The 22,948-nt window shown below is 40.8% G+C and overlaps 1 protein-coding gene across 3 annotated transcripts in view; it reads left to right on the forward strand.

Annotated features, from left to right (window-relative positions):
• Positions 1-10,055, forward strand: part of BICD1 (BICD cargo adaptor 1) — a 674,082-nt gene extending 664,027 nt beyond the window's left edge. For 2 of the 3 annotated variants that reach the window (XM_069228220.1, XM_069228219.1), the window contains one exon: positions 5,774-10,055. In XM_069228220.1, coding sequence (XP_069084321.1) covers positions 5,774-5,779 — 6 coding nt within the window. In that variant the 3' untranslated portion in view covers positions 5,780-10,055. The remainder of the gene's footprint in view (positions 1-5,773) is intronic. The other variant, XM_069228221.1, reaches the window with a different exon arrangement.
• Positions 10,056-22,948: the final 12,893 nt, after the last annotated feature.

Below are 22,948 nucleotides of genomic sequence, written 5' to 3' on the forward strand. Positions count from 1 at the left end.
AGTTAAAGAGGCTTTATACTTAGGTATGGTAATAATATCTTACTTTGCACTAAAAAGAATGAAACCTCACAAAGCCACTGGAAAAAACAAAGGTTAAAGTGGTTTTATAGTTAGGTAAAAATTTGGAATTGCATATATTCTTTAGTAAAACGCTACTTCCTCCCAATGCGTTTCAGCCATAGCCTTGTTCACGGATGGGATGGCTGTTTAATTTACATATTGACAAAAACACAAACAACAGACTAACACAAAAGTGTTCACATATTATATTGAAGGGCGGCCGCCATCTTAAGATGTCAAACCCTCTTACTGTTGTTACTCTTTACCTAATGTTTATCTGGTGTGATAATCACAAACGATCTAGCCGGTACAAGATCTACAAATATTTTTTTATATAAAGGCTGCTGTGTATTATTATAAAACTAAAATATTTCCACCCATAATGTTCCATCATACATACAATCTCAAAAACTACCTTACCAATATAAATAAGTGTCCTCTGGCAAATTACATATTGCCTAAATGTCACAATTTGCTTGAAATACAACTTCCTTCAATTTAACATAATTTTCAAAGAGTTCTTAGTTCCTATACCATATATACACAAAGGCCACACACTACAACCATGTTCCTAATGCTAGTCTCTTCGATCCTACGCCTAACTGAGCTGTTGTATAACCATACATTACTTGTACCTCTATAGACAGGATTCTCAACGTACTTCTATGTCATGTGAAGTATAATGTAAACAATTTGACTTGCCTTTCTCCACCCAACTGTCTATGCCAGACCTAAACATACCAACAGCCACACATAAAAACACCTAAATCAATAAGTGCAAAACTAACAATTCATAAAACCAAATCGAGGTCCAAATATGAATTTTTCTTCCTTTGTTTATTTTAACCCAAGTAGACACTCATTTCCTCACTCAAGTTCAACCCCAAGGGAATTAGAGTATTAAACCTAATTATCAGTGTAGACTCTAATATCCGTAACTTTCTCTCTCTATCTCCCCCGCGTACACTGGGTTTGATCTGGTCAATTACCACAAAGCTAAGCAACTTTTCATTTCCTTTATGCATTTCATGAAAGTGCCTAGCCAAAGGATAATTACGATCATAGTTACAAATTGCTCTTAGATGTTCCAAAACTCTCTTTTTACCCTTGTGTATCGTACTCCCTACATAGATCTTATTACAAAGACACCTCAAACAGTAAACACAGAAATAAGTATTACAGTTGTAATGACCTGTGATCTGATGGGGTTTATACCCATTATTAATTAGCACATAAGTGCAATTTACACTTTATTTACAGGATTTGCACTGAGTGCAACAGTAGAATCCAGCCGGATTATTTAAAAGCGGCCTTGTATCCTGTGTAATTGTCACTAAATTCTGACGCAAATTGTTTCTTATAGACCTACCCTTACGAAAGGTCACCAGTGGCATATTGGTAATATGTGTGTCTAGGATGTGACCCATCTGCAGGATATGCCACCTTTTAGTAAGAATCTGTCTCATTGATCGTGCCTGATTAGAAAATGTTGTAATAAATCTTAAACCCTCATCCGGTTTGTATTGCTTATGTGTTTTGTATAAAAAGATCCTCTCTCCTGATGTTATCAACCTTACTTTTGGCCTGCAAAATGACCTTATTACTATATCCACTTTCTCTGAATCTTTTGCACATCACAATACTCTCATGTTGGTAATCTTCCCATGTACTGCATATCCGTCTAACTCTTAATAGTTCTCCATAGGAGATACTCTCATCAGTCTTGGTGGATGTGCACTCCTAGCATTAAGTAAACTGCTCCCTGCAGTAGCTTTCCTGTGTAGCCTGGTGCTTAAGGTGTCCTCGTGAACTATAACCTCTACATCCAATAATTGGATTTGCTTATTAATTTGTTGCTCACTCAACTGTAAATTATATTCATTGTCATTCAGATAGACAATGTGATGAATTGAGATAGACAAATCTTGTCCGACTCCTTTTAGATCAAAGTCTATGTTTGTGCCAAAAGTACAGTGCGATGACATAGAGGTTTTTGAGAGGGATGTTATAAAACAATTGAAAATAATTAGATATGAACCAAGGAATAGGAAACTTGATAACCTTTCTACCTCTCAGAAAGTGGCTCTACAGAGTTTGAAAAAAGGCACTAATATAGTGATTCGCCAGTCTGATAAAGGAGGCAATGTGGTGATCCTAGATACATGTCAATACTTAATGGAAGGAAGGAGACAACTAGAAGATCACAAATGTTATGTACAAGCTAGGCTATGTGATGTGAAGTTAGCTAATGCCCTATATCACAAGTTATTACTTGATTGGAGAGAAAGGGACCTATTGGAATGGGAGGAATATCGATTTTTGAAGTGTGAATATCTTATAGTTCCAATAATGTATCTCTTACCTAAGTTGCATGAGAACAAAGAAACTCCTCCGGGAAGACCAATTGTGTCTGCTATGGGCACTCTACTTGAGAATACTTCAAGATACATAGATTTTTTTCTTAGACCATTTGTAGAGGGCCTTCCACCTTATGTGAGGGATACTACTGATTTTTTAAAATGTATTGATGGTTTTAAATGGGAGGATGAATATTTGCTCCTAACATTGGATGTTACAAGTCTCTATACATGTATTCAACATGATTTAGGGCTAGCAGCTGTTAGACATTTTATGAGAGCAAGATCAATCTCATTCTTGCTACATACCGAAAGGGTCTGTGATATGATCAGTTACTGTCTCAAACTTTTTCTTGTTTGATAATCAAGTATACAGACAGGTACAGGGGACAGTGATGGGTATCTGCTTCACGCCCAGCTACGCAAATTTATTCATGGGCTGGAGGGAGGAGCAGGTATCCACGAATATAGCAGACTTTGATGACAAAGTAGTGATGTGGTGCCAGCACATTGATAACATCTTTGTGATTTGGAAGGGTGATGAGCGGTGTGCAATGCGTTTTGTGGCAGCCCTGAATGACAATTAATATAATTTACAGTTGAGTGAGCAACACAGTAATAAACAAATCCAATTTTTGGATGTAGAGGTTATAGTTCACAAGGATAACTTAAGCACCAGGCTACACAGGAAAGCTACTGCAGGGAACAGTTTGCTGAATGCTAGGAATGCACATCCACCAAGACTGATGAGAGTATCCCCTATGGAGAACTATAAAGAGCTAGACGGATATGCAGTACATGGGAAGATTACCAACATGAGAGTATTGTAATGTGCAAAAGATTCAGAGAAAAGGGATATAGTAATAAGGTCATTTTGCAGGCCAAAAGTAAGGTTGATAACATCAAGAGAGAGGATCTTTTTATACAAAACACATAAGCAATACAAACGGGATGAGGGTTTAAGATTTATTACAACATTTTCTAATCAGGTACGATCAATGAGACAGATTCTTACTAAAAGGTGGCATATCCTGCAGACGGATCCCATCCTAGACACACATATTACCAATATGCCACTGGTGACCTTTCATAAGGGTAGCTCTTCAAGAGACATTTTGAGTCAGAATTTAGTGACAAGTACACAGGATACAAGACCGCTTGTGAGGAATCCGGCTGGATTCTACTGTTGCACTCGGTGCAAAGCCTGTAAATAAAGTGTAAATTGCACTTATGTGCTAATTAATAATGGGTATAAGCCCCATCAGATCAGGGGCCATTACAACTGTAATACTGATTTCTGTGTTAACTGTTTGAGGTGTCCTTGTAATAAGATCTATGTGGGGTGTACGATACACAAGGCTAAAAAGAGAGTTTTGGAACATCTAAGAGCAATTCGTAAATATGATCATAATTTTCCTGTGGCTAGGCACTTTCATGAAATGCATAAAGGAAATGAAAAGTTGCTTAGCTTTGTGGTAATTGACCAGATCAAACACAGTGTACGCGGGGAGATAGACAGAGAAAGTTACGGATATTAGAGTCTAAACTGCTAATTAGGTTTAATACTCTAAGTCCTTTGGGGTTGAACTCGAGTGAGGAAATGCGTGTCTACTTGGATTCAAATAAACAAAGGAAGAAAAATTGATATTTTGCCCTCCAGTTGGTTTTATGAAATGTTAGAGTTGCACGTATAGGTTTAGGTGTTTTTAGGTGTGGGTGTTGGTATGTTTAGGTCTGGCATAGACAGTTGGGCGGAGAAAGGCAAGTCAAATTGTTTACATTATACGTCACATGACATAGCAGTACGTTGAGAATCCGGTCTATAAAGGTACAACTAATGTATGGTTATACAACAGCTCACTTGAGCATAGGATTGAAGAGACTAGTATTAGGAACATGGTTGTAGTGTATGGCCATTGTGTATATATAGTATTCATTCCACTAATAACTCTTTGAAACTTATGTTAAATTGAAGGAATTTGTATTTCAAGCTAATTGTGACATTTAGGCAATATGTAATTTGCCAAAGGACACTTATTTAGATTTGTAAGGTAGTTTTTGAGATTGTATTTATGATGGAACCTTATGGATGGAAATATTTTAGTTTTATATTACACAGTAGCCTTTATATAAAAAAGTATTTGTTGAACTTTACCTGCTAGATAGTTTGTGATTCTCACACCAGATAAACATTAGGTAAAGAGTAACAACAGTAAGAGGGTTTGACATCTTAAGATGGCGGCCGCCCTTCAATGTAATATGTGAACACTTTTGTGTTAGTCCGTTGTCTATGTTTCTGTCAAAATCAGTATTTATTATGTATATTAAACAGCCATCCCATCCATGAACAAGGCTACGGCTGAAACGTGTTGGAAGGAAGTATCATTTTACTAAAGAATATATGCAATTCCAAAGGTGTCAGAGCATTCACTTTTGATATATGACGATTTTGTGTGATATTTATTTGGAATTCCGGGTCCACACTCGGACCGCCACAGTTGTAAGCTTCGGGTTTTCCGCATTTTGGCTTGGCAGTAGAGATATATATATATATATATATATATATATATATATATATATATATATATATATATATATATCCTCCCTGGGGGCTCCTACCTAGGTCTTAATTGTGTGCGGGCGAGGCAGTCCGCACACACATATAAATTAAAGTTTGACATCATTAGATTGATAATATCACCCTGCTGGTGTTTTAAAGCGTGAGATTGTTTCATAGGACAGAGAAATATTGGAAAGCATTTTCCCAAAATATCTTCTTTTCTTGTGCTATATCAATTCATATAGGGACATTAAACATACGGATTGGATTGAAATTGTATCTGACAGTGACATCCTCAAATCGATGATATCCTGGTGATGTTATCAAGTGTATTCATTCTCTCATGGTGTTATCAAGAGACTTATTGGAAAGCATTTTTTTGTAAAACAACTTTGGCATTTAAATGTGTATATTTTGAGTTCACGTTATAGCTTCATTAATGATCTGAAGGAGCAATGTGTTTTCCCACAAAAGCTTGCAAATAAATGATTGAACTGTCTATTTGGAGCATTTGGACAGAAGTGACTTTTTTGTGTATTTACGGAGAAAATCGTAAGCGAGACATTTCAATAAATGCACATGCAAACAGATGTTTTATCATTGCAGATCCCAAAATATAGAACTAAAATAAAAACACCAGTATCTTCTGTGTAGTTAACTGACCTTTGCTCTGCAATTCACCACCAGCGCCAAGGTGATATCCATGCTTTCAGAGCTGAATTTTTGTTGCATGTGCTTGAGTGAGTCATGAGCGTATATTTTTTATAGTATTTTTCTTCCCTTTCTCTTTTTTCAGTCCTAATGTAGCTCTACAGGAAGAGACACCACATTCCAGCTCTCCGTGTGCCCCTCTCAACTGTCTCTCCAACACTCCTCCTTGTCCGTAACCTTCCAGTGCCATGTAAGAGAACTGACAAAGTAGCGACTGGCAACAGTTCACAACACCGAGGTGCTATATGGTCTGACGATAAGGGCTCTAGGCCTGGGCATTCCTTCTCCAAGGTTCCAGTGGTGAGTTGGGGACTGACTGCAACACCATGTCTGGCGACCACAGAGGGAAGGTTGAGATGAAGAACACAAAGCACAGAGCCAAAGTATCAAGGAAATTCTTTTTACAGTTTTCCTACAAACTTTGGAATTACAGAAACACTACAAGGATGGACAAAAAAAATGTCTGGGCAGCGGTGAAGCTTCAGCTCTGATATACAGTGTTACACCAGACATTGGCCAATATGTCTGACATGAACAATTGTTTCCATGTTTCCGAGGTCAGCGATAAGAATTTATTTCAATTGTATATTTTCGTTTGTTTCATTGAAGCATGATAGATATTTATTATTTTATTTTCTACCACTATTTGCATTATTTTAAATGCAGTTTGTTTATTTCATAGCAGTTCTGTTGAATGTATTTATCAATTTATAAACATACCGACAGAGCTCAGTGAACAATAGTTTTCAGTTTACTGTAGTGTTCACTACAAGGCTCACATTGATGGCCGGGGTGTCACCATTTCTATTGCACAAATGTTGAAAGTAAGATGAACTGGATATTTAACAAATGCCTTTGTATTCCAATGTTGCTGCACTGATATAATTATGCACTTATCTCTCATTAACAGTAATGCAGCTGCTGGTTTTGTTGCAGTTCTATTATGATGCTCTTTACTAAATGTAAAGATATTAAACAACTAACAAAATGCATTGATTTGCATTTGATTTTTTAATCAACTTTAGAAGCTGGTTTTATTTACAGATGTTGAAACTTTGGATTAGGGTTTTCACCCATCTCGCGACGTGAGTTGTACCAGCCTCCCTTTTAGAAACATGCTTTTGCCAATCAGTGGTAGCTTTACAAGTCATTAATGTGTTATTAATGACTACTGGTACCCAGATCCATTATGTGTTGCTGGAGATGGCACGATGACAGAGAATTCACTTCTCCCTCCCTTTGTGTCCTTCTGTTTGTTTTGCCCCTGTACTTCTGATTTGGAGGTACATTATAAGCTGAGAATGACCTTTCGTTAGGTCAGTAATTCTTGAGCATAGAGAAAAATATCAAACTGGCATGGGCTAAGGTGCTGCATATAGACACATGGGTATTAAAATGCTAATCTATATATGTTTCAATATATCTTTTTTCTCAAGTCTTGGCAATAAAATCTTCATGCCTAGGATTGAAGTGCCGGGTGCAAAAGTTTAGTATACTGTGCTAACGTGGGGAGTCCCAAAGTTCTTAAAAGGCGATGTGCCTTTATGTCCTTGGTGAGGAAGAGATGTTAAAACTTAATGTGAGATTTTTGTGGCATTGTGAAATCCAACAAATTTCTGTTTTGATCTCTTAAATCTAATAGACTAGTTTAACCTGTGGAGGGTTAGTCTATGTTGTGTTATTGACGACAATACGCAAATGTGTGCTGGATTTGTACATTAAAATAATTAATGGAAGGAGAGACTTAAAAATGTATTGTCTCGATTTTATGCACCATATGTTTCTGTCGACCTGATAATATGTACTCAGGATACTTTTTAGTACCTAAACTCTATTGTGCAAGAGCACTACCTGCAATACTCAATTTATAAATTTGAAGGAAAATGTTTAACTATGCTGTGCTGAAATTACTAGGATTTTCCAAGATTTTGAATAGATGGGTGATTAACGTTTCGAGAAGCTGGAATTGGAATTATGGTAAATATATCTGACAACTTCTGTTTTCAATCATCAAATAGGAAGAAATGTGAATAACTTCTCTTGCTTGCCAAGATTTCACTTTTTTTCAGGAAGATGCCTAATGTAGCTTTTGAACACACTGCTGACATTACAATGACGTGCCTTGATAATGTCCTAATAGTCGTATTACAGCCTAAATGGTGCAGACAGTGACAACTTAGTTACATACGTACTCTTCCAGTTCTCCCGCTTTCATCACATTTTCTATCCCTGATCTCTGGTGTGGCAATATGATTCTCTCCCCTTCTTAGGTCTAGTCCGTGAAGTTCCAAGGGCCCACCTGTACAGCTGCATGCGATCCACTGCTCCAAAAATAAGGACCATCTAATTTTAAAGAGCATGCGTCACAACCTCCATACTGCCCCGCTTATTATGCCTGACCCACGTGACCAAGACAGGCTCCAAGAGTGATTAACCTCAAAATATGTATCCTTGCATCCCTGCTCTTCTGCTGCAAAGGAGAAGAACGTAGAAGTTGTAATGTGTCTTGCATGGTGCAAACCCTCCAATTAGAAAGACGGTCTCCCAATAACTCACAAGCATGATGTGGAATTCCAAAAATTATAGCAGTCACTCTACGTCGTTAATACAGAGGAAAGTTGATTTTCCATGAGGTACTTAAGCACTTAAACGGACTTAATGTTATCCACTTGCTGTGCTCCCTAAATGAATGACTGTGTTGAAGAAATGACTAGCCTATAAAATATTGCCTCAAATCAGTAAAGTATAGTCATGGGTTACAAATAAAACACAAATACCGTTTGAAAATGTGTTTAAAAATGACAATCAACTGTGACGTTTTGATATAACAGTGTGTACACTTCTTTAACAGTGTAAAACAGTGTATGTCACGCGAGTCAAAACACTTTAAACATAAACCACATAGCTAACCTTTCCCTAGAACTAAATAAGCCCCCATTTTAGAGAAAAAGAATCGACAATTTAAATTCAAGAAGTTTCCTAGGAGTGATGGTGTCTCATGTTCAGACTAGAAGTGAGAAGTGTTGGGGAAAAAAGTGTCAGGCATTTCTATATCTACCACTTTTAATTACATTCATTTTCATGGTGCAAACGTCCAAGTTTGGCCATCACGTCTTAAGACAGACATTGTGAACAGTGATTTGTAAATTAATTTTGTTGGTTATCAAAACAGTTTTATTTTAACTAAGTAGAGTGGTGCTAAGCACACACAATCTACTTAATTGCAATGGAGAACTTGAAGTATTTCACATTCTGTGACTGGTTTAATTTGAGTGTTGCGAGCAGGCATCATCGCTACAGAAAACAGTCAAATCAGAACAGGAGCATATCTACTGTCAAATCTATTTGGTGGCGGAAGTATCAGTTTTGCATGTAGTCTTTCATCGTGGTCAACAGACACTTGAGCGGAAGTATGACAAGTCATTAATATAATTGTATTTCTCAGTAACTAGATGGAAAGCTATGTTAAACAAAAATGTTCACTGAATACGTAAAATTAGCCTTCATTACGAGTACATTCATATTCTAAAAATAGTTATTGAAAGAAATTATCAGGTTTAATAAAAGAATGGTTAAATTTGGATTTTGGTCTAGTAAAGTTCAATAAGGAACTCTAAATAATGATGGAACACTGTTTTTTGCTTCTTGTTCCCAAGTTTCATATAACCCCAGTGTTTTAATTCAGGCCATAAAAATAGGATAGGCATTGAAAAAAAGATCTAGTTTCTTTGTAATTGTCAAATACTCTATGTCAAATATAATCATTTTTCATGATTGTATGTATTAGCTTACTAAAAGGTGTACTGATACAGGGGAACTTGGAAAGATGTAGTCACTGCCCAACCTGTGGAAAACTCAATTTGCAGCGACCTGCCCCAGTGGAGTGATGCTTTGGTTAGTGCAAATCTCAGTGAAAAATGCTCAAGCGCATATATATATTATGTATTTTGACCTGTGCTCTTTTAAAATCAGACACAATAATTATTGGAGAGTGCAGTATAGAATACACTTTTGTTGTATTTGAAGATTATTTTATTCCTTTATAATAGAAAAAGCATCTTTAACCAACATGCTGCACTATGCATATGTGTATCATCGCAAAATATGTGTGCATACACAAACATGCCGGGCAATGCACTGGATGTTGACTTTGACTTTCATGGTCTCTTAATGCAAATTTAATTATGTTTGTTTACAGTGTATTCATTTTGAAATGTCATTTCTAAAACATTTATGTAGGAAATCTGACCTATTGCACTGGTATATGCTGTACACTAAGACAAATATACTTTAGAAATCTTTCATAATGTACAATCAATTTAAAAACTATGCCATGTAACACAGAAATAAATGTGTTTTCAAATGTTTTGGGATTATTTCGTTGCTTTGGAGGGTTGCAAATGTTTTCAATTCCAAAAAATTACCTTCTATTAATTTGCAAATAAAAACAGGGCAGGACATAGATTAAAGATAGCAATGATTTTTATTATGGAATTTGTGTCACAATACACACAATGTATTTGGAAACAATTAAAACAGTGTCAGAACCCCTTTTAGAGGGCCACAGGGCAAGCAGTAGTTACTGGGCCAAGCCATGGGGGCTGAGGCCATGTACTCCTGATGTCCCGGGGCCTGGCCTACTAAGGATCCTGAGCAACTCGACCAAATACCCATTCAGCACTTGACTCTCAGTGATAGCATGGTCTGAGCAGTGCAAAGTCCTCTCTGGGGAGACTGATACAGGTGGTAAGCACAGGTTCACAACTCAAAATACAAGCAGCAAAAGCCTTAAATTATCATTCAGCCAAATACTTACTTTTATGAAAAAGGAGATTTATTTTTTAACCCATATTACAAAGATAATTATGACATTCACAAACAACTAGACAGTCCCCATGAGATCGGGGCTCTAGTGTTTCGTAGAAGGTTCCCTGTGACCCACACCCTCCTTGCTCTAGCAATATTGGTTATTCCCTAGTCACTAAAGGCAACATCCAGGGTAAGCCCCACTAGTGATTCCACTCCAACTCTGCATTAAAGTCAAAAGTGTTCCAGCACCAAAGTACTATCCAGCAATCAAGCTCCTCAGTGGCAGACTGGCCTGAATCTGTCATACTCGCACCTACAGGGTTAGAGCCTCCAGAGTTCCTGAGTGTGTCCCCTCTAAGGGTGCTGGAGTGGCAGTGACTTGTTCAGGTGAGTTCACGCTATGCTGCCCAGGTGGGCTTCATTTGGGTGTCCTTGAGTTCCTCACACACAGTGGTACAGCTGCAGTGAACAGAGGTTCTTCGCAGCTGCTTCTTGCGTGTAAGTCTTTTGTCCGTCTCCACAATGGGGAGGGTGGAGGAAGTGCAAAGGTCCTGATGCTGATCTCTCCTTCTGGTGAAGTTAGTAGGGGTCCCTACAGAAGCCTCACTCTTCTGGTGACGATCACAATCAGGTCACACTCCTTGCTGTTACTGGTGCCCCTCTCTGGCATACAGGGTCACCGTATCTCCATTGCACAACCTGATTGACACAGCAGATTCCTTAACGCTGGCCCTTTCTGGCACAGCTCTTCTACAAGCAAGGACTATGGTCCGCTCTGCACAGCAATCTATTTATGGCGGCTCCTCCTAACATACAGGATCACCGATTCCTTACTGAACACAGGCTCCATCCCGATCGGCACAGCGACGATTATAGTTAACTTTGCGGTGGCCCCTTTTGCATACAGAGTCGCCGATGCCTTACTGCCCAGTGCTCCAGCCCAATTGGCACAGCGATGTCCACGGCTCACTTCTCAGTGGCCGTTGTCTGTTATTTAAGGGTCACCAACTTTTGGCTGCACAAGGGCCATGACCCAATTGATGCTGCAGACTTCTCCTCATACCTCGCAAAGGTATTCCTCACTGGACCTTGTTCCATACAACGTTCTACTTTTCCTCACAGGGCACCCTGGTCTTGGCAAGCAGGTAGGCGCTGGAGCTCCAGTGCACGTGGCCTTGGATTTCCTGAGTGATGTCCACTACCCAGCTAGGAGACTAGCAGGCTTTGGCATTGAGTCCTAGTAATAGGGAGAAGCTTTGCAGACCTTCTCCTTGCGCAGCTCAGCTGGCTGCATGACAGTTGACAATTTTTAGGGTCTCAAGCTCCCTTTGTATAGTCCATTTGCAGGCACCAAATATTATCTAGAGTCTGAGACTTTAAAGTTTATGTTGGGGGTCTGCTTCCTTTTGAAGTGCTCACTCCTCTGACCTCTCTTCCTCCATAAATGTGTGTGTCACAGCATCAGTAATTCCAAAGCTGATAGCCTCCCACCACAAAGGCCATGGGAGTGACTAGATTTAACACCTTGATGTCAGCCACGGTGATATATGGATCAAACGGTTAGCCCAGGGCCTCAGACTTACTTGTTATGATACTTTAATCAGCCCCACCTCTTTCCTGAGCAGTACCAAGTCCCCCTCCTTTTCACCTCTCTCTGAATCAAAAGGCACCCGTTGAACTGTACTGGTGGAGGTTGGCTCTCCCTTCTTAAGTGGGGCCCACCCAGCTTACAGGAATTCAACAATACACAAATCTGCCTTGGGGATTCCTCTACCTTCACACCTTATGTTCCACCATGCAGCCCTGGGTCTCCAACAGTGGAGCCCAGAGTCCTCCAAGCATTGTACCCTTTATAGGCACACATGCACCCAGCACACATATTGAACCTACACACACTGCACAGCAGTGTATCCTTCATGAATGATACTACTCACAGACACACATCCAGCACATAGATTCAATACAGAGTACTACACCCTTCATTTGTTGTACCATTCACAGGCACACATACACCCAGCATATGCATATAACATTCATGCAATACCCAGAACTGCATTATCCCTTCCCGGGCACACACTCAGCTCAGGTATACCACTCATGCCCTGCACAGCACTCCAGACCAAACCGGTGTAGGCCAAGAGTGAATTAAGCTTTTAGCAGCAGAACATTAAAAAGGGAGGCCCCAGGCCTCACTCCAGTGACACATGTTAAAAAGGACTTGTTCACCCCTACTGATTACTGCATTGTATGCTGCCACCACCAAGCTGGTGCTGCTTAACTCCTGGTAAAGGTGGTGGCCTTTCACCACTTTAAGGGTAGAACTTTGGGCTCCACATGAGGTAGTACTGTGTTATAAATCAGACTCTGTGTTTATTCAGTCATCTATGTATATCACGTATACCACAGAGAAAGAAAGAAAGTGTTTGCATGTGTTGCCATTGACTCCTTCCATTCATTTTATTGCTTTCTCTTAGTGCTGCACACCACTTCGGCCACTGAATAGGACTTTCAAGGAGAGGCTACAGGCTGGGAATGCATGGGTGCTATATTTCTTGCCAGACTTGATTCAAGATGCTCTTTGTAGAGTCAGGGTGTAAGCAAAACAAATGTTTTAATCAATACTGTCACCATACTGAGTAGGAAGGATGGAAAAGCCTTCATAGTGGCGGCCCAGAAATGCCTCTCTAGTGTGTGGCTGTGTGTGTGTTTATCTGGAAATAATAATATATGCTGATTATAACTTGCTGATATGCAGTGCTAAGATAAGTGTGAGTATACTGCTTCAGAGGTTTTGGTAGATTAGGTTTTGTCAACATTTTTAAATATATCCTGTGAAGTCAGTGGAGATTCAGAAATTAACCTATTAGTTACTGGTAATGAAAATTACCAGTATGTAATACTTGCATTACCCTAACGTCACATTCATAATAATTTGAGGAGTTACCCAAGCAAAAAGTGTATGCACTAAGATACAATTATGCAATGTCAACAAGTACCATTTATTCAATATCTGATCAACTTAAATGGTGGTTTTAATATGGAACCTCCTAAATTATCATACCCATTTGAAAATAAATGTAATCAATTATGAGACAAAAAACTTTGTGGTGTAGCCTGTGCCGCTGCACCTCATATTTCTTATAGAGAAACCCAGATGCTTCTGCCAACCTATGGCTAAGGCCTGTCCTGATCATCCCTGTAAGTTATCAAAGGCCTCCTGTCCTGCGGGTACCTAAAAGTGAGCTATAGCTTGCCTCACCTTTCTGATGAGTGTTGCTGAAGATCCCTTTTTACTTTTTTTGGCTGGCCCACCAAACACAAATAAAGAGCAAGTCTTTTTTCACAAGTAGAATAACAATTCTCTTCTAATATCCAAAGATAATGGAACAGCACTATCATCTGTACCATTAAGAGTTGGCAAGACAATCTTTTATACATCGTGGAACTTTGACTGAGCCTTAGGTTGGTATTTAGGGTTTGTACAGAACACTACCCTGTCTAGGAAGAATGTTAAGCAGAGATACATTGTGAGCTACTCTCCCAGTTCCCTAAACTTTCTAGATTAAGTAATGGCTAGGATGGAAGCCATATTTGCTAACAACTAAGGGCCTCATTACATGTTTGATGGACTTCAGACCACCAAACTCGCAGTGGTGATTGGACTACTGCACTCCTGGCAGTCCGACCACCAGATTACGACCCTGGCAGTCGGACTGCCAGGAGACCACCGCCAGGATCACGGATCCCGATGTGGTGGAGGTGGTTGAAGTCGTGGTCAGCCACGGCGGTGCCCATGGCAGCATCGCCATCCTGATCATGACTAAACTTTCCACCAGCCTTTCCATGGCAGTTTCACCGCCATGAAAATGGCTGGCCAGTGCTGGGGACCACACAGGGGGCCTTCTCTGCCCAGGACCATGTGCGACAGCATTGGCCTCTGCACCCTTACGGAGGTCAATGCCGCTGCACTGTTTCCACCAGGCTGACTGGCAGAAATGTCATAATACGAAATTTCCAGCAGTCAGCTTGGTGGAAACATTGTAATACGATGGGAGTAAGGCTGTCTGGTTGACGGTGGCCTCATCCCAGCGGCTTTGGCTGTCTGACAGTCAGACCTCCAAAGTCGTAATGAGTCCCTAAGTGATCCAAGGTTCCTTCAAAGGTTCAAAAGACCTCAAACACCTGTGAAAGAATCCATGAAGTAAGGGGAGAAGCAATCTCCAGTTGTCTTCATCTGAAGCTCTTCAATACACCAGCTGCTAACAGAATTGTCCATGAAATGTTTCATCTCGATTCTCTACAACCTTGGCTTGCTGACGACTGAGCCGCTAAGGTGGAAGGAGACAAACCTTTCATAAAATCTTCTCTTAAGAATTGTATTATTTGGAAATTAGATCCCATGAATGCTTGAATTCCTTTCTCTTTAGACCATAGCTCAAAATTCTTCCAATGTTTAGCATAAAAACAGTGTTGATTGTTTCCTGGAAGCCTGGATATCACAAGCACCTTGCAAGTACTTCCTCACTCTTGCAGTGCAACCTTCAAAGCAAAGCTGCAAGACATAGGTGAAGAAACTGCTTGTGAGACATTGCTGAATATTGTTAAAGAGCAGGCTGTATTTGAAGTATAAAATGATGGTCCACTGACATCAGTGTCAAAGTAGTGACTTTAGGATAGTTTTTGGACTCTGACACATCTTGTATTCTATGTTATCCCTTGTAGTGACAGTCTAGACAAGGTAGCTGAATGCTAGCCAGCCTCTTGCAGACACGGCAGAGTTCCTTTCTGAATAAAGTGCCTTGCTTCATCACCTTGACCTGATCAGTAATAGAAAGGACGGCACTGGCAGCAGCATGTGGGTATTGACTATCTTATGACATACATTTAGGGCGTAAAATTCATTTTCATTTTCAGGACAGACCACAAAGCACTGCTCAGAGTTATAAAGTCTAGTGCCAAATATAGTAGTTCTGCAAGGCTAGCTAGACTGGCAGCCAGGTTGCAAAGCATAAACTGTGACGTGGAATACATCATGGGCTGGCAAAATCATCATACTGATTGCCTTTCCAACCTACCTGACACAAGTGTAATGCAAGATGAATTTGAGACAAATGATACTGCTGCCACTGTCTATGATGTGATAGGCGTTTGGGTGAAATACATTTTTGGTGGAAAAGGGTATTAGCCATGAGTAGTAGATGAGAACATGAGAACATGAAGGTTGTGACTGTTTAGACGCGTAAAGGATCAAAAAGGACCTTGTGTGGTGAATTTGTGGTTCTGAGAGAAGATAGATGAGTGCCTCTTCAGGCTTTGTGGGACAAGCTCATCACTTTGGTCCATTAGGGGCACTTCCTGTAAACCACGATGAAGAGGCGGATAAAAGAGAAATTGTGGTAGCCTAGTCTTAAAGGACAGATTTCCATGACAGTGAGTGATTGCAGAGTATATAAGGACACAAAAAAGTCTAAGAGTAGTGTGGGGAAGAGTTATACATCACATTCAACACCCTGGAGCCTCCTGAGCCAGGTTGTGTTTAGATTTCATTGGGCCCTTTGTGGGCTTCCTGGATCATCTATAGTGTGCTGCTGTTCTGGTGGGCTTACACTCCAAATGCTTAGAGGTTATTTTCTTTTGTTCCATAACCAAAGCTAGCACCATCATGATTCGTAAAAGGTTTTTTTTTGTACAGAAGGGATTCGGTCCTACATTTTTATCAATAATGGAACTCAGCCTCAAAGGAAATGAACGTTTTTGGAGGGGAGTGGGGCAAGCATGTGATGACATCTCTTTATAGTCCCCAGCTACTGATTAAGAAGAAAGATGAAATAGAATGGTTAAAAGTGTAATGGAAATAGCTTTCAGAAGCGAGCTGGATGTAGAGCATGTTGATAGAGATTTGGTCTGGGGTTATTGCACCACTGTTTACAAACAGACACAGAGGTCCCCTTTTCCCTGTCTGGGAGGGGGGGCTCCCGCATTCTAACCTCTAAAGTCTAAACTTGTACCTCACTTTTCGAGGGTGCAGGTTAGTGTACATGTTGTCAAGGAAGTTGAGCTCTATGATGATCACAGAAAACCTCAAGATGTTTTGGTGAAGGTCACGCTAGTAAGAGTTACTGGAGTTCCTCCAAGTTCAGGGGTTCATGCAAGAACTGGGTTGAGTTGACAAATTGGCAAAAGTGCAATACAAGGCATGTGGCACTGTCTTAGGGACTGTGATTGTTTGAGAAAACCAGAGAAGATGGGTGCAGTGGGTGGATGATGTCTGACAGTAAGATGAGACAGTGTCTGTTCACACGTCAGTGAGACTTGACCTGGAAATGGCTTGGTCACTGTCTACAATGTTAGCAGAAGTCTTTTTCCCATGATAAGATTGATAAGAGTCCCTACATGGATGTGGGATTATGGCCCTCTTTATTACAAAGCCGCCCGCCAACATCTGACCGGCGGGTGGCTGCCAATGCGGCCACACTCCCACCGCGGTCATTTTGAGATCCCCGCTGGGCCGGCGGGGATCTCAGCCGCAACACAGGAGCCGGCTCCAAATGGAGCCGGTGGTGTGGCGGCTGTGCGACGGGTGCACTTGCTATGCAGAAAGTGAAAAGCATCACGGGGCCCTGTCAGGGGCCCCGCGACTCCCCGTACCGCCAGCCTTTTCCTGGCGGTTCAAACCGCCAGGAAAAGCCTGGCAGTCGGGGACTCGTAATCCCCTGGGCAGCGCTGCCCTGGCGGATTATCACCGCCGGGGCAAATGTGGTGGGAAACCGCCGGCCCGACCTTGGAAGCACCGCCAGCCTGTTGGCGGTGCTTCTGTCAAAACAGCCCTGGCGGTCTTGGACCGCCAGGGTTGTAATGACCGCCTATGTTTGGTAAGCACCCTCCATTTGGTTGAACTCTGGCAATACTTGCATATCCGCTGCTTAAGGAAAAGAACAAACCAAAGGAAGGCCTCTTGTACACATTCTCATTTATTTGAAATTGCCCCAGTTATTTTCATTTCTTGTTTTTGTCTCCTTTATTTCATTTTAAGGAAAGGTGACAGGTTTAGACTTTAAGATTGCCCTGGAGCTCTGCTGCCTCCTGCATTCTATTCTATTGGTAAGATAGTGGCATTCTAGATGAAGCAGATGAATCTCAGCTAGCTTCATAGAGATACCACAGAAACCCTATTGCAATAAAATGTATTGCTTCATCACCCTGCCCCGTGTGTGAACATCATTCAGACCACAGTTATTGTCTATGTGACCAGAATGGAACTATAAGACTTCTGTAGCACCCTCTGACGGAGGGGAAGTGAAGGGAAGACATACAGAATCCTTTCTGGTCACAGAATTGGCAAGGCAGCCATCCCCCAAGCTTACTGACACCAATACAAAACCAAGGGCATAGAGCATTCAATTGGGATGCGAGTAGGTCTAAGCAAAGTTGACCCAAGTGCTCCACCACCAATTGAAATGCCTACCAGCTGAGATGGAACATGGAACAATACTGATAACTTAATGTTTTGAATTTGACTGAAAATTTGGTTCCCCGGGAATAAACAAAGCTAAAAGATAAAAGATGTGTTTCCTCCCAAGCTAATCTAACCTGTACAGAGGTTTGTTTTTTGACCCTCACTGGTGATGTATGTAATTGTTTGCTTCCCGATTGTCCTTTCTGATATGACTATCTTCTTGAGAAAGTCTGCCCTCCAACTCCTTATCTCTAACGTGGGCACCCGCAAAGACTTGTTAGAACTAAAGGGAGTGGATTTTGAATGGGATAGTTTTTTTGTTTTTTTTTTGCGTGTTCTCTGGCACCAACCACCAACAGAGATCCCAAACCATCTCCAATGAGGCTGGAATTATCATTTTGAAGTGTTGTGATACTGGTGACCAGTGTTCCAACAGATAAATTGCTAGTGGCATTAGATGGTAGGGAGTCCACAGAACAACTTCCATGGTTGCTGGCATCAGTCCCTTAATACTTAACCAAAAATTTTAGCGACTCAGAATTGAAATAACTATTTACAATTTCAGTCTTCTCTCCTCTGGCAGAAATATTTGACCCATCTTTGAACAGGGCACCAATAAACAATTATTCCAGACACTGGCAAGGCATCTTCCTGCTGGATTCGAGAAGAAGCAGAAATTAACAAAATGCAAACATTTGCACCCCTTCTAACTGCAAAGCTGCCACCACTGGCACTAATGCCTTTGTGAACATCCTTAGGGTTAATGAATAGAAACAGGAGTGCTTTAAATTGGAAGTGTTGCTACGCCATCACAAAATAAAGAACTCTTTGACTGTTCCGATGGACTGGTACATGAAAGTACACATCTTGCAGATCCAGTGTTATTACATAATCCTCTTCTGAGACCAAAGGGGTTACAGTCTGCAGAGATATCATTTTGAAAGGAATGCATTGTATGTATTTGTTCAGGTTTTTAATGTCTCAGACTTGGTAATACTTGCCATCTGCTTTTGAAAAGTCAAACTTTACAATCGAACAAACCAGTTTGACTCTTATTACTCTTTCCCAGTGGGCAAAAACCTTTCTGTTTTTTCCCCACCATGGTACATTGATTGCCAGGACTTATTGGCCTGGTGCTGAGAGTGAGATGATAGAGGCTGGGTTTTCTCAGGCACTGTGGGCCTCCTTCTTCAAATCCTTACATGGCTCATTTTTGAATGAAGGCTTTTTATTTAGAAAAAGGCTGAATGGCTCCACCATCACCTTCTCATCTGCAAACTTTTACATCAGATCATTCAGCTGTGAATCAGTTTATCCCCTAAAAAAGAAAGTCTATAACAAAGTGCTGTTTGTGAAGGCTCTAATCTACAAACTTTCATCCATAACAGTCTTTTTCGCGGTATCAAGGCTCCTGCAGAAGTATTAGATGACCAAAGAAGGTTGAACCTGGTGTCAAAAGGAAACTGGGCTAACAGTTCCATGTTCCTTGATATAGCAATTGGATCACTGCCTTCTTGTTGACCATCGAATAGCAACTGAAAATCCAGCACAAAAGCATACGTTGCATAGACCCCATACTGACAATCTTAAGGAAAAATGAGACGCTGCATAAACTCTTTGAAGAGTATCTTCCACTTTTCTATCCACAGAATGCAGAAATGGGGAGACTTCTGAAGCTAATGCCGTGTTAGCCAGAATTGTGTTCGCCTTTGGAATTTGTTCTCAACATTTTCCAAAGGATATCTTTTCAACAGAAAATGAGTAAAATGGAACTTATCAACATCTTTCAACACCGTAAGTACCATATATGTTATGGCCTCAAACATAGTCACATCATCTGATGAAGAAGAATAGTTTTCAGCAAAGAAATGTTCTTGTAAATTCTGCTCCTTAGACTAAAATCCCAGTAGTTATCAGATGTGCTTAAGCATATCGTATAGCTGAGGATCCTCTGCATATATTTTTCTAGTGCTTCCTTCTTGGTCCTCAACTTCATCAGACCTAACATTTTGCCTGTTTGCAGCTGTGTTTGTTAAAACTGCACTCACTGCAGCCAAAATCGTAGTTTGAACATCAGACCTACTTACGGCCAACAACTCAACCTCCTGAGGCTCAGTTTCAGGTGAGGTATGGTGGCACCTCTCCTGCACATTTCTGCCTTCATTCTACCTTACAGGCCTGCGCTTAAGCAGCGGTTTCCTGTTTTTATATGGTCTAAAAACCTCTTTTATTCTTCTCCCAACCATAGTGCATTGAATGTCAGGACTTAGGGGTTTGCCACTGTTGCAATATCGACTCACAAGATTGCCTCTGTTGTTAAGAGATCATGTGCATGCCTTCTGCTGCATATGAGTCTAAACTGGCACAATATAGGAGCAGAGAAACTCTAATCATTTACTTGTCACACAGTGCGACACAAATGCTCTCTTCAGTCTCCCACCCCAACTAAAACTCTTAAACTGGAAGAGCACCAAAATTGCTGCACCAAGTTAGTGGTTTGCTATAGCTGATGGCAAATACAAGTGAGTTTACCTTACTGCTAAAAGCATGTTGGTCCGTTCTTGAGACAACAAAAGCAGGATGTTAAGGGAAGGGTAGTGGGGTATTAAACGGAAACCATGTGGTGAGATAGTGGAAAACTGGATCTGTTTTAAGGGGTGGGGCCACATCAAGTTGTTATGGCTGTTGAAGGGGTAATGAATTACCAAGTAAATTCCGGATGTTCACTGTCTCATTTTTGTTGTCATGACCCAATCAGTTCTTTGCAATAGTCAATTAACTGCTAACAGTGACCCACTGACAAATATTGTTTTCAAGGGTTTATGTTAGATAGTGATAAACATTTCAGTTCTCATTCACACCAAAGCCACACCAACTGCTAAAACCTTCACTTATTATATTTGCATTTTTATGATGAGGAAAACATTCATTTCCATGAATGATTCAGGGTTGTGTTTTATTTGCTTTAAAATAATAATTTGAAATGTTATTCAACTTAAAATACAGCAATACAAAATAGATCAGAAATATGAGTGTTTGACTTAAATATTCATGTTTATTAGTGTTAGACCTGACCCTATTTACAGGGTCATCCACAAAATTTTGCCTTCCTCTTATTGCTGAATTTTTTAGTGGTTTTAGGACTGCTAACCAGTGCTAAAGTATTTGTGCTCTCTCCTTAAAACATGGTAACAATGACTTATACCCAACTTGCCTATTTAATTTACCCATACGTTCCTAGTAAAGTGCACTACATATGCCCAGGACCGGTAAATTAAATGTTACTTGTGAGCCACAGCACTGATTGTGCCACCCATTTAAGTCGTCCTCTAACCACGTCTCAGGCCTGCCACTGTAGACCCTATGTGTGTGGTTTTACACCGCACGGTGACCTGGCCTAAACCTTCCATTTTAAAACATATCAGTCACCCTTAAGGCAGCCCAGATGGCAGGGTGCAATGTATTTAAAAAGAAGGGCATGTACTTTTAAGTTTTGCATGTCCTGCTAGTAAAAAAAAACTGAAAATGTCTTAAATTATTTTTTACTACTGCAAGGCCTATCTCTCCCGGAGGATAACATTTGGATTACCTTATTACACATTATAAGTGTAATTCCCAAATGTAAAGAGATAGACTTTTGAAGCTTGGTGTCCTTGAATCATAATTTAAAATCCAAACATATGCTGAAGTTGGATTTTAAATTGCAATTCTGAAAATGTCATTCTTAAAAAGTTGGCATTTTCTTACTTTAGCCATTTAGGGCCTGATTTATATATTTTTTGCATCATTTTTTGACGCAAAAGCAGCGAAAACTTACAAAATATAATTGCATTTTGTAAATTTGTGCAGCTTTTGCGTCACAAAATGACGCAAATGGAGCGCTACAAAAGTATAAATCAGGCCCTTAATGTCTGCTGCCTGTCTCTCATCACGTCTGGGGTGGGTGACAGCTGGGTTTTGTATATTCTCCCAAGACAGCCACACACAACAGAAGGTTAGGTGTGACTTGATGGGGGCCATCCTGGCAGAATGGGAGGAATGAGCTGGACCTCACTTACACATGTATAGGCTGTGTCCTGCCCCATTCAAATGGCTACATACCAGCTTAGTGAGTCTGGAGTCATAGCAGGAACGGCAGAACCGCTGAGCACTTCAAAGGTCTGTCTTTGAAGTCGCCCCCACTTTAAAGGCCCAACTGGGTGTAAGTACTGGAATTCTGACACCACCACTTCAGTACACATCTGGACCTGTGAATACTCTGCCAAGAAGAAGGACTGCTGTGCCGCTGAAGGACTGCCACTCGGCTGGACTGCTACTGTACTGGACTCCTGCCTCGCTATGCTGCCCTGCTGTCTGCGATTTCCCTGCCTGGATGAGAAGGACTGGACCTGCATCACTTGAACATAGAGTGACTCCAAGAGCTAGCTGGCTGGCCTCCCGATCTGAGGTCTCAGAAACATAAAAGACTTTCAACCATCCTGCTTCTGCAGCTGGACTCATACTTCTGTGAGTCTGCCCTATCAAGTGGTGCCACCCCAGTCCTGGACCCCTAGAAGTGGGTCTAAGGTGTTTGCTCCAATGGAACCAACACATCCTCTGCTGAATCAATCAATCAGGATTTATAGAGCATGCTAATCACCCATGAGGGAATTCAGATGCTGCTAAATGATGCATCTCCAAGCTGAACTGACGTATCGCCCCAGCTGAGCGGCGAATCTTTGTGTAGAACTGATGTATTGCCGCTGTTGTGTGAACAGGACCAGACATATCTCCTTCAAAACAGCCACTGTGCAACACTTTTCCTGGCACGAGGTCCTTGCATACCCCATCGACAGCAACCTCGATTACAACGCCTGAACACCACATCGCAGCTTCACTGCTCATTGGATCCAACACATCACCTCGACTGCACAACGTATCCTCAGTCTTCGCATCGCAGGCCCTGCCGACAGGATCCTTGATGCATCAGGATCTTCCACAAAGACGTTCCACATC

The sequence above is a fragment of the Pleurodeles waltl genome, chromosome 4_1 (genome assembly GCF_031143425.1).
Source record: "Pleurodeles waltl isolate 20211129_DDA chromosome 4_1, aPleWal1.hap1.20221129, whole genome shotgun sequence".
Lineage (NCBI taxonomy): Eukaryota > Metazoa > Chordata > Amphibia > Caudata > Salamandridae > Pleurodeles > Pleurodeles waltl.